The following is a 13,026-nucleotide window of genomic DNA, read 5'->3' on the forward strand; positions in this document are numbered from 1 at the left end:
CACATTCCGGTGTCCTTCAGGTCCCTTGCCGTCTGCTTCCCGCTCTGACTGACTCCCGGCCGTAAGGCAGTACAGAGCACAGCGGTGACGTCACCGCTGTGATCTGCTTTCACTTTACGGCGGCACTCAGTCAGTACGGGAAGCAGACGGCAAGGGACCTGAAGGACACCGGAATGTGAGTATGTACGGTTTGTTTTTTTTACTTTTACGCTGGTAACCAGGGTAAACATCGGGTTACTAAGCTCGGCCCTGCGCTTAGTAACCCGATGTTTACCCTGGTTACCCGGGGCCTTCGGCATCGTTGGTCGCTGGAGAGCTGTCTGTGTGACAGCTCTCCAGCGACCACACAACGACTTTCCAACGATCACGGCCAGGTCGTATCGCTGGTCGTGATCGTTGGAAAGTTGCAGAGTGTGACAGTACCCTAAGGCTTTGTATGACTGAATCTCACTGTTCAGACACTGTGTCTATATTTGCTGAAGTGCACCAGGTTGTTGCAATGTCAGATAAAACACTAAGTGGTGCTGTATCTGCTACTTGATGGAGCCCTAACATGGGCAGAGGAACAGCTAGCAGATGATTTTGGGGCCAAAGCATCACTGAGCAGATAACAGAGTTTAACTTGGTAATAAGCCCATTTGAACTCTTCAGAAGATGTAAAAAAATCCCCTATTTTGCTTTTATAGAGAGGGTCTAAAAGCAAGGCTCTGTAATACTTATCACTTTACATCATCTTTTAAATATTTCTATTCTTGCACAAGCATGACATCATACAGTTTGCCATGCTTGCCAGCAGGATCTAGTGCCCAGTTGATTCATTGACAACACCCTGCTGCAATGGTTGGTTATTATTGCCAACTTTGTCATCATTTTGAGCCAACAATTTAGCCAACAGGCTAAGGTGCTGAGACTCAAGACACCAGTGGAATGGCTTCCTCCAAAATTAGCACATTCAGATGTTCTTCATTGAGGTCACATATCCTCAGATGGTGCAGGAACCTTTGGTGTCTTGCAAGTACAAGGGGGAAAGCAGTCCAATTTATAAAAATAAAAGAGTCTTTGCTAATGGAATTGATGTAACATATGCACAGTAGCTCGCACAAAGCTTAGACTTTATATCTGCTGTGTTTAACAGAGGCAAATTCATTAGGGTACCGTCACACAGTGCCATTTTCATCGCTACGACGGCACGATTCGTGATGTTGCAGCGTCGTATGATTATCGCTCCAGCGTCGTAGACTGCGGTCACACGTTGCAATACACGGCGCTGGAGCGATAATTTCATGACGTATTTGCGATGTAGAAGCTGTTGGTTACTGTGCGCACATCGTATACAACCTGTGTCACACAATGCAATCATGCCGCCACAGCGGGACACTAGACGACGAAAGAACGTTTCAAATGATCTGCTACGACGTACGATTCTCAGCGGGGTTCCGGATCGCAGTAGCGTGTCAGACACTACGATATCGTAACGATATCGCTAGAACGTCACGAATCGTTCTGTCGTAGCGATGAAAATGGCACTGTGTGACGGTACCCTTATGAAAATAGATCAATGGTTACATTAGTCTGTGCTAAAAACTAAGGAAAATGTGAAATATATGAAATAGGAAATAGCATACTGGCTTATGAACTTTATGAACAAACACATGAGATTTTTAGCACAAGATTTGCAAATATTGTGAGCCCATTCACCAAAACGTCAAGGTAATCTCAGATCGAATGGGTAACTACACTGACTGGTGTGAACACTTACTTGTGGTATCTGAGCTGACTGCCTAATGTGAACACTTACCTATGGCTAGTAACAGGATAAAGCCTACTTATATAGGAGGCTCAGAACCAACTGTGTTGAGATGTAATTAAAACCTGGAGAAGGGCGGGACGTTCAAGTCAGAAAATAGTATATAGTAAATAGATCAACTGACTGAACAATATATATATATATGTATATAAATAATTTGTAACCAAAAAAATTCAAATACGAAAATAGATCAATGGTTACATTAGTCTGTGCTAAAAACTAAGGAAAATGTGAAATATATGAAATAGGAAATAGCATACTGGCTTATGAACTTTATGAACAAACACATGAGATTTTTAGCACAAGATTTGCAAATATTGTGAGCCCATTCACCAAAACGTCAAGGTAATCTCAGATCGAATGGGTAACTACACTGACTGGTGTGAACACTTACTTGTGGTATCTGAGCTGACTGCCTAATGTGAACACTTACCTGAGCCTCCTATATAAGTAGGCTTTATCCTGTTACTAGCCATAGGTAAGTGTTCACATTAGGCAGTCAGCTCAGATACCACAAGTAAGTGTTCACACCAGTCAGTGTAGTTACCCATTCGATCTGAGATTACCTTGACGTTTTGGTGAATGGGCTCACAATATTTGCAAATCTTGTGCTAAAAATCTCATGTGTTTGTTCATAAAGTTCATAAGCCAGTATGCTATTTCCTATTTCATATATTTCACATTTTCCTTAGTTTTTAGCACAGACTAATGTAAACATTGATCTATTTTCGTATTTGAATTTTTTTGGTTACAAATTATTTATATACATATATATATATATATATATATATTGTTCAGTCAGTTGATCTATTTACTATATACTATTTTCTGACTTGAACGTCCCGCCCTTCTCCAGGTTTTAATTACATCTCAACACAGTTGGTTCTGAGCCTCCTATATAAGTAGGCTTTATCCTGTTACTAGCCATAGGTAAGTGTTCACATTAGGCAGTCAGCTCAGATACCACAAGTAAGTGTTCACACCAGTCAGTGTAGTTACCCATTCGATCTGAGATTACCTTGACGTTTTGGTGAATGGGCTCACAATATTTGCAAATCTTGTGCTAAAAATCTCATGTGTTTGTTCATAAAGTTCATAAGCCAGTATGCTATTTCCTATTTCATATATTTCACATTTTCCTTAGTTTTTAGCACAGACTAATGTAACCATTGATCTATTTTCGTATTTGAATTTTTTTGGTTACAAATTATTTATATACATATATATATATATATATATTGTTCAGTCAGTTGATCTATTTACTATATACTATTTTCTGACTTGAACGTCCCGCCCTTCTCCAGGTTTTAATTACATCTCAACACAGTTGGTTCTGAGCCTCCTATATAAGTAGGCTTTATCCTGTTACTAGCCATAGGTAAGTGTTCACATTAGGCAGTCAGCTCAGATACCACAAGTAAGTGTTCACACCAGTCAGTGTAGTTACCCATTCGATCTGAGATTACCTTGACGTTTTGGTGAATGGTACCCTTATGGTCATGTGAATTGGCTTTCCAAATGCAAGGAACTTTTTTTTTAATTATGGTAAGGTGAAGTTGAATATATTATTTCCAACAAACTGCTGTCACTCACCTCAGCACTCTCCAGAAATACCCACAACCCAGCCTTACAGGTACAGTCTATCTTCCCTTTAACTCCCAAGTCTTGATTATACATTGCCTAAAGCTTTACCTCTTTTGGATCCTGGCTAAATACATTGCAGCTGAGCTCGCCTTTTTTGTTCATTCCATTCCTCTACATATGTTCCATGATATTCTGGCTGTAATACTCTGCCAAGCACTATCCATGAAATTGTACAGAATACTTGTTCATACCCTCTGCTGACACTCATTCAACCGTTGCACTTCAGTCCACCTGTTTCTATACCTTTATATTGCAACCACATGAAAAAGGTTTAGGAGTGTCGGAACTTTTAATATTTTTTTGCCTACAATGCAAAATATACTTGTTCATTTATCTTCTTTGGAAACATAGAATTGGAAAAAAATATTTTATTTGCATTCAACTAAGAGTGTGCGGTAAAATTATCTATTGACTATCAAGGGACCCAACCTCTTCTACATGCACCTGCAAAACAATCTTATAGATTGCACTCTAAATTATCTATTTTATCATTTTCCAAAAGGCAATAGAATCCACAAACTGGTAAGGCAGCACTGCAGCAACTGCAATTCGACAAGGTGTGAGTTTACTTGGCAAACCAGTGGCTTACTGGGAGCTTAATTTTGTTTTCTCGGGAAGGCATATTCAGAGTACCACACTCATTAGAAGAGGATGACAATGCTAATGGTGGTGATAAAGACACTGAACAGCTACTATCTAAAGGTGAAGATTGACTGATAGAAAGACAAGCTTGGCAAGAAAGAAGACTTAATCAGAGTAATACTCTGATTGTTGGCCAACTTGACTTTGCAAGATGAGCAGGTGATGGAGAACCATATCTCCTAGTCTATACAAAAAGAGATGTCTACTGCATATTTTTCTGTTTAACAGTCTTCACAGTGCCAAATAATCATCTAATGGCAACAGGAAAAAAAACTCCCACATACAAGTCCACAAGTATGATTCGCCATCACCATGACCAAAAAACAAGATAAAACAGAGAGTGTCGTTCCTCTAAGGTAGTATTGTATAGAACAAAGCAATTATTATATGTAAAAGGTGTTGTCTCTGAATAAATTATGTAACTCTTTTTTTTTGTATTTTCTTTTGTGGGCATCACAGAACATGCAAGGCTGCTCCTATCCAATCAAGTCAGTCAGCAAGGGCACCTGTTAACAAAAAAAATTGAAAAATTGAACTAGTAGGGAATAAAAAGTAGGATAAAGTTGCTGCCTTATGTGTGGCCAAGGCAGTAAAGAATTCAGTTAATAAAAGGACACGTTTCTAGTGTACTGCTTTCTTCCTAAGGTCATATACAGTGTATAGTATAGGGTAACTGTAAGCTGCAAGTGGTGCCGATGGTGCTGCTGCTAGCAGCTTACTCATTCTTTTCCATGGTAATAGTTTTCTCTGTTGACCTAATATGTCCATTTTACAAGCCAGATTTGGATTCAGCATACATTTTGAACACAATGTTAAAGTTTAATAGTATTATTAGTATTAATTAATTTTTATACTTGTTAACAAACGTAGCCAATCCTGGAAAAATATGACATCAACTGTACTTAACATTGCTTCTTCATGAATGTTTTTCCATGTAAATGCAGCCATATAGTACTAAATGTAATATTAGTTATTTCATTAATTTATTGCATTGCATTGCTATATTCACGTCCTTACTGTAGTAGCCAAGTTACAACTCAGTTCTCCAAAGAAAATATGGTACCTCCAGAATGAAAGGCTGCATGTTATGCTCTATCATTAACTTACATGTCCTATATATTTAAATCTTATATCAATCTTTTTCTGAGGAGACTAGACCCAAGCTAACGAATTTGCATTGTTAAAATTATTTTTTTTAGAATTTCCTAAATAATGTCTGTTATATTGCATATAATCCACATTTATGATATATACAGAATACTTTATGTACTTTTTCAAATATAAACTGTTGCTGCCATCAAATGGGATGATATATGATTAGAGATAATAGAAAATAGGAGAACCAGGAGCCGGAAGTAAATAATGTATAAAAATCTTTATTAATTTAACAATGCTAAAAACAAGACACGAGTAACCATGACAGGTGTTCCACAACACCACATAAATGGGGGAAAGAAAACCACCCTACACTTCAAGACCCACAATGTTAGGAGCGGTGAAAAAATAGGACTGCTTAGAAGTAATACATATCATTAATCAAATGTAGCAGGAAGAAGTATCACATAAGCACCGCAGCCCCCATGGATCAGGGGCAAATATAAGCAAGGGAAGCTGAAGGATTAATGCTGCTATATACATATGGGCTGAAAAGTATGGAGCAGGTGCCAACCGCTGGCTGTCATAAGTAAGCCCCCATATGGCAGTGCAGCAAAAATAGCAAAATGCTTACCCAGGCACAGAGGACAGGAGGAGAAGGGGGTCCCGCCAGTGGACGAGCCCGACGCACCTGTCATGTTTACTCGTGTCTTGTTTTTAGCATTGTTAAATTAATAAAGATTTTTATACGTTATTTACTTCCGGCTCCTGGTTCTCCTATTTTCTAATATTTATAGTTGGAGCAATGGCTTAATTCCAGGTTACTATTAGATGTACACTGGTACTCTTCCCTGGATTATCTAGTATGTATTCGGATTCTTGGTTATTACTAATGATTAGAGATAAGCTGCATATTTCTGAAGGGCAACTGGGTAAAATATTGGTGCATGCATTGTGCTTAAAACTGTAATTATTCTCTGAGTATAAAATTTCAAAATATACTTTTGTCCCCATAGGATGGCATGGGAAATCTCAGAATTACCAAGAATGGAATACGACTGGAAGGTGTATCTGAATTTCTTCTTCCATTATATGTAAAAGAAATACAATCTAGAAAGGTAAATCCATGATTTTACATACTTTTTTTCATTTATTAGATTATGAAATACACTCTACTGAATAAATACAGCTAGATTTAGTTGACATTACTTTTTCTTTTTTTATAGTTTACATTATACAGTTTTTTGCAGATTATATGACACACTCCAAATTTTGGGGTGTAAAATAGGAAAAATAGTAAAAAAAAAAAAAAATGGAGCATTTTATAATCTGTTTTAACTGTAGCTTACCTGGGGAACGGCGGCGGTGGAGCAGGTAACAGGAGGCAGGGTCATTGCTTCAGGAGGCCTTCAGTGGCAGTAGTGCCGCAATGCTGCAGTGCCTGGACGCTCATTAAATGTTGGAACTGTTGAACAGAGTCCTCTTTCCCATTCATTTTCTCATTCATTTCCTCCGGCGGCGCATGCGCAGATTGAGATCTCAGGAAAAAAGATCTCAAGCCATTTTATTGAAGCCCACCGCAGGGTACTGAAAGATAAAGAGGGCTCAGCTCACCAGCGCTGACATTTAATATACACATAGGCAGCACAGCATTGCCGCCTGTCTCTGAAGTAACATATTGTACTTCATGATAGTGGTTACATTTCTTTGATATAACATACGTATATTTGTGAAAAAATCCAAAATTTAGCAAAAATTTTGAAAATTAAGCAATTATCAAACATTTAATTTATATGCTCTTAAATCAGAGAGTCATGTCACACAAAATAGTTAATAAATAACATTTGTCACATGACTACTTTACAGAAGCACAATTTTTTAAATAAAACTTTTTTGTTAGGAAGTTATAAGGGTTAAAAGTTGACCAGCGATTTCTCATTTCTACAACACAATTTACAAAACCATTTTTTAAGGGACTACATCACATTTTAAGTGACTTTGTGGGGCCTATATGAGAGAAAATACCAAAACGTGACACCATTCTAAAAATTGCACCCCTCAATTTGCTCAAAACCACATTCAAGAAGTTTATTAACCCTTCCGGTGCTTCACAGGAATTAATAGAATGTTAGTCCCAAATTTTATATTTTCATACTGGGAAATGGGTAAAAATGGCAACAAATTTTGTCCTACAATTTCTGCTGAATGTTGAAATACCTATATGAGGCTGTACAGTACTGCTCAGCCACATGGTGAGACTCTGGAGGGATGGAGCTCTATTTGCATTCTGGAGTGCAAATTTTCCTATAATAGTTTGTGGACTCCATTTACAAAGCCCTTACATGCTAGAAAAGCAGAATCCCCAGTTTAGAAATGATACCCCTTTGGGAATTTATCTACAGATGCAGTAATGATTTTGACTCCATGGGTGTTTTCCAGAAACAAGCAGTATTGGATGTTGCTGAGAGAAAATTGAAAACTACAAAGTGACCTGTATATTATGCCCAGCTCATGCTTCTGGAGACATGCACCCATAAACTAGATGGGCTCTCATCACTACAGAAATGATGCCAAACATGTCGGTGCTAATTTTGATTTAAACATGCTGGGGCTCAGAAAGGAAGGGGGCATTTGGATATGGGAGCTCAGTATTGGCTGAATTACTTTTGAGGGGTGGGGAGACATTTTGCTTTTCCAGAGCCTTTGTGCTACCAGTAACATGGAAGTCCCCTATATTTCCATTAACAGATGACAGACCTGAGTGGGGATGGCACTTTTATGCTCTCCTAGAAAAACGGACACCACTGAATCACAGGTCTTATGGTATCCTTAGTGTCTCCATTTGCCTCGGTTTAGGGAATCTCCCACGGGGGTTCCATATGAATCACGTATTTCAGAGCTTTACACAGAAACCCCAGTGTAAGTGCTCAGCGCCGAGCACAGGATAAATGTGAGCTGAGCCTTACTGCAATATTTGGGAGGCAGAATGAAAAAATAAATAGCAGATGAAGAATTGGTTTTATTTCTTTTTTACACAATTTTTCATGTGGTGTGATTAGATGGCTTTATTCTTCGGGTCGGTGCGATTACAGCGATACCAGATTTATATCAGGTGTTTATGTTTGGCTGCTGTCACACAGGAAAAGAGATGCTTTTATTGCAAAAGCTAGTTTTTGCATCCCATATTTAGACAGCTAATTTTTCCATATTTCATCTGACAGAGTCGTGTGACGGCTTATTTTTTTTGCTGGATTAGTTGATGTGTTTTACTGGTACCATTTTTGGGCAGATGTCACTATTTAATAGCTTTCTATTCTGATTTTTGGGAGGTAGAATGTCTTACACCATTTCACATGTGGTAAAATTGGTAAAGCAGCTTCAATCTTCAGTTCAGTATAGTGATACCCGATTTATATAGTCTTTTTTTGTTTTGGTGCCTTCACACAATAAAACTTTCATAGAAAAAAATAATAATTTTTGCATTGCTTTATTCTGAGAGCTATAACTTTTTTATTTTTCCGCTGATGGAGCTTTTTGACGGCTTCTTTTTTGCGGGACAAGATTACATTATATTTAGCTGTACCATTTTTATTTACAATTGCCTTTTTGATCGTGTTTTATTGCACTTTTTGTTCGGCAGAATGATGATAAAGCATAGTTTATTGCCTTTTTTATGTTGTAAGTGAACAACTTTTTGTAGAGCATATGTTTTAATTTTAATGCTAAAACACCATTCCGAAATTTGTTTAAAAAAATATTTGCTTGTTTCACCATTTTCCAAGACCCCAAATGCTTTCATTTTTTGAAAGATGCAGCTGTGTAAGGGCTTGTATTTTGCAGGGTGACTTAATATTTTCATTGATACTATTTTGGGTTAGTTACAATGTTTTTATCAAAACAACGCATTTCTGGTGATTGAAGCTAAAACTGATACAAAAATGGATTTGTTGTCAACTGGCTTTTTCACCCTTTGCTCATTAAAAGCAATCGATATCCAACGCCAGATAAAAAAATGTTGCATTAAACACTGTGATCTCTGCATTGGTGCCTGGACCAGTGTGTCATAACAACTAATGCATCAGACTGGGGGGAACAAGCCTATTAAAAACAATATATTGCATTAAATGTGCCTTAAAAGATGACATTTTTGTAATATTGCACATCGTTATATCTGTCTTATGTTATTTAGTATGGATGTTGCCTATTTTAAAGACCTGACAGACCATAAAAAGTTTCTTTATCCCAGAGTCTGCATGATCAAAAACTAAGCAGCTGTGAAAAATGTGGAAATGCCTTGAGATACAAGTATAATGTGATGAGTTGACAGTTTTCTATAAAACTTGAATGCTGGTTTATGACATGAGCTGCTCAAATCCAAAGAAAGCTATAAACAGATTGTACAGTCAATATTGATGCCATAGTATAAAATAATAATAATCACCCAGTCTTAGGTCCCCCATGGCATTGTTGCTAGAGCAAAGTGAGTGGGCCGATGCTTTAGAGTGTCATCGCCAGCTATGCTTGCTTGTTTCCTTTATATAGAGTTAAAAATAAAATTATTGGAATATAATGTCATGGCTGACAAGAAAGACTGAATTATAAAAAACAGAGCATTAGTTTCAAGATTAGGCTACCATAGATGTTTATGAAAATGTATGAATCCTTTTGTCTTTCTAAAGTGCATGTTGCCGAAGTGTATTGTAAATGCATAAAATATATCAAGGTTTTATTGTGGATCAATTCAAAGCATGATAATTTAATACTGTGAGGTTTTGACTTTTTAAGCTCATTATGGTTTTTAAGTTTTTCTGTAATTTTATTGAAAGGAAGACCTTGGAAAGAAGCTTTAGAAGAGCGTTAAATAAGGCAATGCATTAGTCAGACATAATTTATAAAGCAACATATCTTTAAACTACTTAACCTTCAAAACACCAAACCTGATATTTGAAGTAATGATAAAATATTTTTAATTATAAACATATACAAATTGTAAAAAGTACATGTAAGTTTTTATTTTTACCTATATTACTGAATTTGAAGTGTTAAAAAAGCCTAATACTTCACAATCCAATTTTCTAAAGCTGGTATGATATACTTAGGAAATTAATTTCTACTGCTTTTATTTCAATATTTCAATAGGCATTTCTGAAACAATAAAAACAAAACTGCACACGTATAGATAATATTACCGAAAAAAAAGTAGACAAAACATTAGCACTTGTGTGGATCTCATAAATTACCCGGTATATTATATATTTGAAAGCTTCATGTAGACGTTTTACTCCATTTATATTTCAGCAAAATGAAAATGTTATATTTTCATGATATTGTGCTTGTGCCTTTCTGTCATTAGTAAACATAAGCAAATATATTCAAATGTAATTTTATAAAAATCTGCATTTGCCAAAATGTGGATTTTTTGTAATTTGCTTCCGCGGAGTGACAACTTGGCGACCACTAGACGCCATTTTTCTGAAATGAGGTTAAGAATAAAATAAAAAATATTCACCTTGCCGCTCACCTTCCTGACCCCCCTGCTCCTCACATTCACCCATCCAGTCCTTGAAAACCAAGGCTTCCCATGTTAAAACTCTGGATGTAATGAGTCCTAGAGAGGTTTGCGCATTTGTGCATAAGGCCTTAGAGAATGTCATGAGATCATGATATTGAGGCCTGTCACTATTTTCCAAAAGCATAACATTTTTTACTTTAAAGTTAATGTAGATAAGTTATAGTAGTTTTTTGGTAAGAAAAATTATATTTTCATTGATACAAGTTTGGGTCCATGTCATGTTTTATTCGCTTATACTGTACCTTTTTACCAATGTATGGTGATAGAAAAAATGCAACTCTAGTAGTATTATTTTTTTCTCATTACATAAACCATTTACTAATCAGATTAATTAGTTTTATATTCTGATAGGTTGTATTTTTAACATATTTTTATACATATATGTACATAACATACAGCATATAAGACTAATGTACATAAGAGTATGGTGAATTGTGAATTTATACTAATAAACTTAAATTCTACTCATTTTTCCAAAAATCTGTATTTTCCAGAATGCAGACTTTTTGCAATTTATTCCAAGCAGTCACCAACTGGTGGCCATTTTGCTAAATAGTAGATGGATGGCTAAAGGTAAAAAAATAATTAAAAACTTATCCTCACCTTCCAGCCATGTACATTGCAGTCTCCGCGATGCCTCTTTTTTTAACTCTATGTACTGAAATCATGGACCTCTTATACTAGGCTGGGAATTCTAAGATGTTTTTGCATGAACATGTTAAGTGACAGCAATATTGTGACTTCAAAACATGTACCGTGACCTTATGGTACACACTCAAGGCCAGGACATTCAACAAGGACTAGGCTGCATGAACATGGACCTAGTCACAGATGCAAGTTCTGGTCCAGTATAAAGATGCCCAGGATTTCAACAGCATAAAGACACCTGAGGAAAATGTGGAGACATTAAGCAGCAAGAGTGTGTGGTGAGATGAGCATTGCTTTTAATTTTGCTTTGATATCTTATATTTCTCTTTGGTCTCTCCAGACTACAGGGAATAAAAAAGTACATTCAATTTGTTGAAAATTAATTTGTTGTAAACTGAATTTCCTGATCAAATCTGACAGATTTGGTAAATTCAAATTTATTCAGATCTGCTCATCTGTAAAGTATACAATGCTCAAAAATAAAGGGAACACTAAAATTAAACATCCAAGATATCACTGAATGAAATATTCCATTATTCCATCTGAAAATCATTATTCATTACTTAGTAGATTGTGTTGTGAACAATAAAACATGAAAATGATCAAAGTAATTCAAAATGAATATTCCATGGAGGTCTGTGTTTTAAATGATGCTAAAAATCAAAGTGGAAAATCAAATCAAAGTGGAAAATCAAATTGCAGGCCGATCCAACTTCAGTGGACATGTTAAGACAAGGAAATTGTGCTCAGCAGTGTGTGGCCTCCACATCCTGTATGACCTCCATACAACATCTGGGCATGGTTCTCATGAGGCAGCGGATGTTCTCCTGAGGGATAATCTCCCAGACCTGGATTAAAGCAACAGTCAACTCCTGGACAGTTTGTGGTGCAACATGGCATTGGTGGATGAAACGAGGTATGATATCCAAGATATGCTTAATTGGATTCAGGTCTCAGGAATAGACAAGCCAGTCCAAAGCATTAATGCCTTCATCATGCAGGGACTGCTGACAAACTTTTTCCACATAAGGCCTAGCTTTGTCATGCATTAGGAGGAGCCCAAGTCCCAGTGCATCTGCATATGGCATCACAATGGGTCTGAGCATCTCATCCTGGTACCTAATGGCAGTCAGGGTCCGTCTGGCTAGCACATGGAGGGCTGTGCAGCCCTCTAAAGAAATGCCTCCACACACCATTACTGACCCACTGCCAAATTGGTTATACTGGGGGATGTTGCAGGCAGCAACATGGCTTCTCCAGACTTTGTCACATCTGTCACATTTGCCCAGTGTGAACCTGCTCTCATTCATGAAGAGCACAGGGTGCCAATGTTGACTCTGCCAATCTTGGTGTTTTCTGGCACATGCCAATTGCCCTTCATGGTGTTGGGCTGTAAGCACAACATCCATTTGTGGACGTCAGGCCCTCATATCACCCTCATGGAGTCTGTTTCTAACAGTATGAGCAGACACATGGATGTTAGTGGCCTGTTGGGGGGCTCTGGCACTGCTTCTTCTGTTCTTCCTTGCATGAAGTAGAAGGTAGCGGTCCTGTTTCTGAGTTGTTTCCCTCCTACAGCCCCTTCCACATCTCTTGGGATACTGGCCTATCTCCTGGT

The 13,026-nt window shown here is 37.3% G+C and overlaps 1 protein-coding gene across 4 annotated transcripts in view; it reads left to right on the top strand.

The window, feature by feature from the left end:
- Positions 1–13,026, top strand: part of SGCZ (sarcoglycan zeta) — a 1,541,618-nt gene that overhangs the window by 1,221,133 nt on the left and 307,459 nt on the right. For all 4 annotated transcript variants that reach the window (XM_077279708.1, XM_077279710.1, XM_077279711.1 and 1 more), the window contains one exon: positions 6,205–6,306. In XM_077279708.1, the coding sequence (XP_077135823.1) occupies positions 6,205–6,306 (102 nt within the window). The remainder of the gene's footprint in view (positions 1–6,204; positions 6,307–13,026) is intronic.

Source organism: Ranitomeya variabilis, chromosome 1 (genome assembly GCF_051348905.1).
Source record: "Ranitomeya variabilis isolate aRanVar5 chromosome 1, aRanVar5.hap1, whole genome shotgun sequence".
NCBI classification, from domain to species: Eukaryota; Metazoa; Chordata; class Amphibia; order Anura; family Dendrobatidae; genus Ranitomeya; species Ranitomeya variabilis.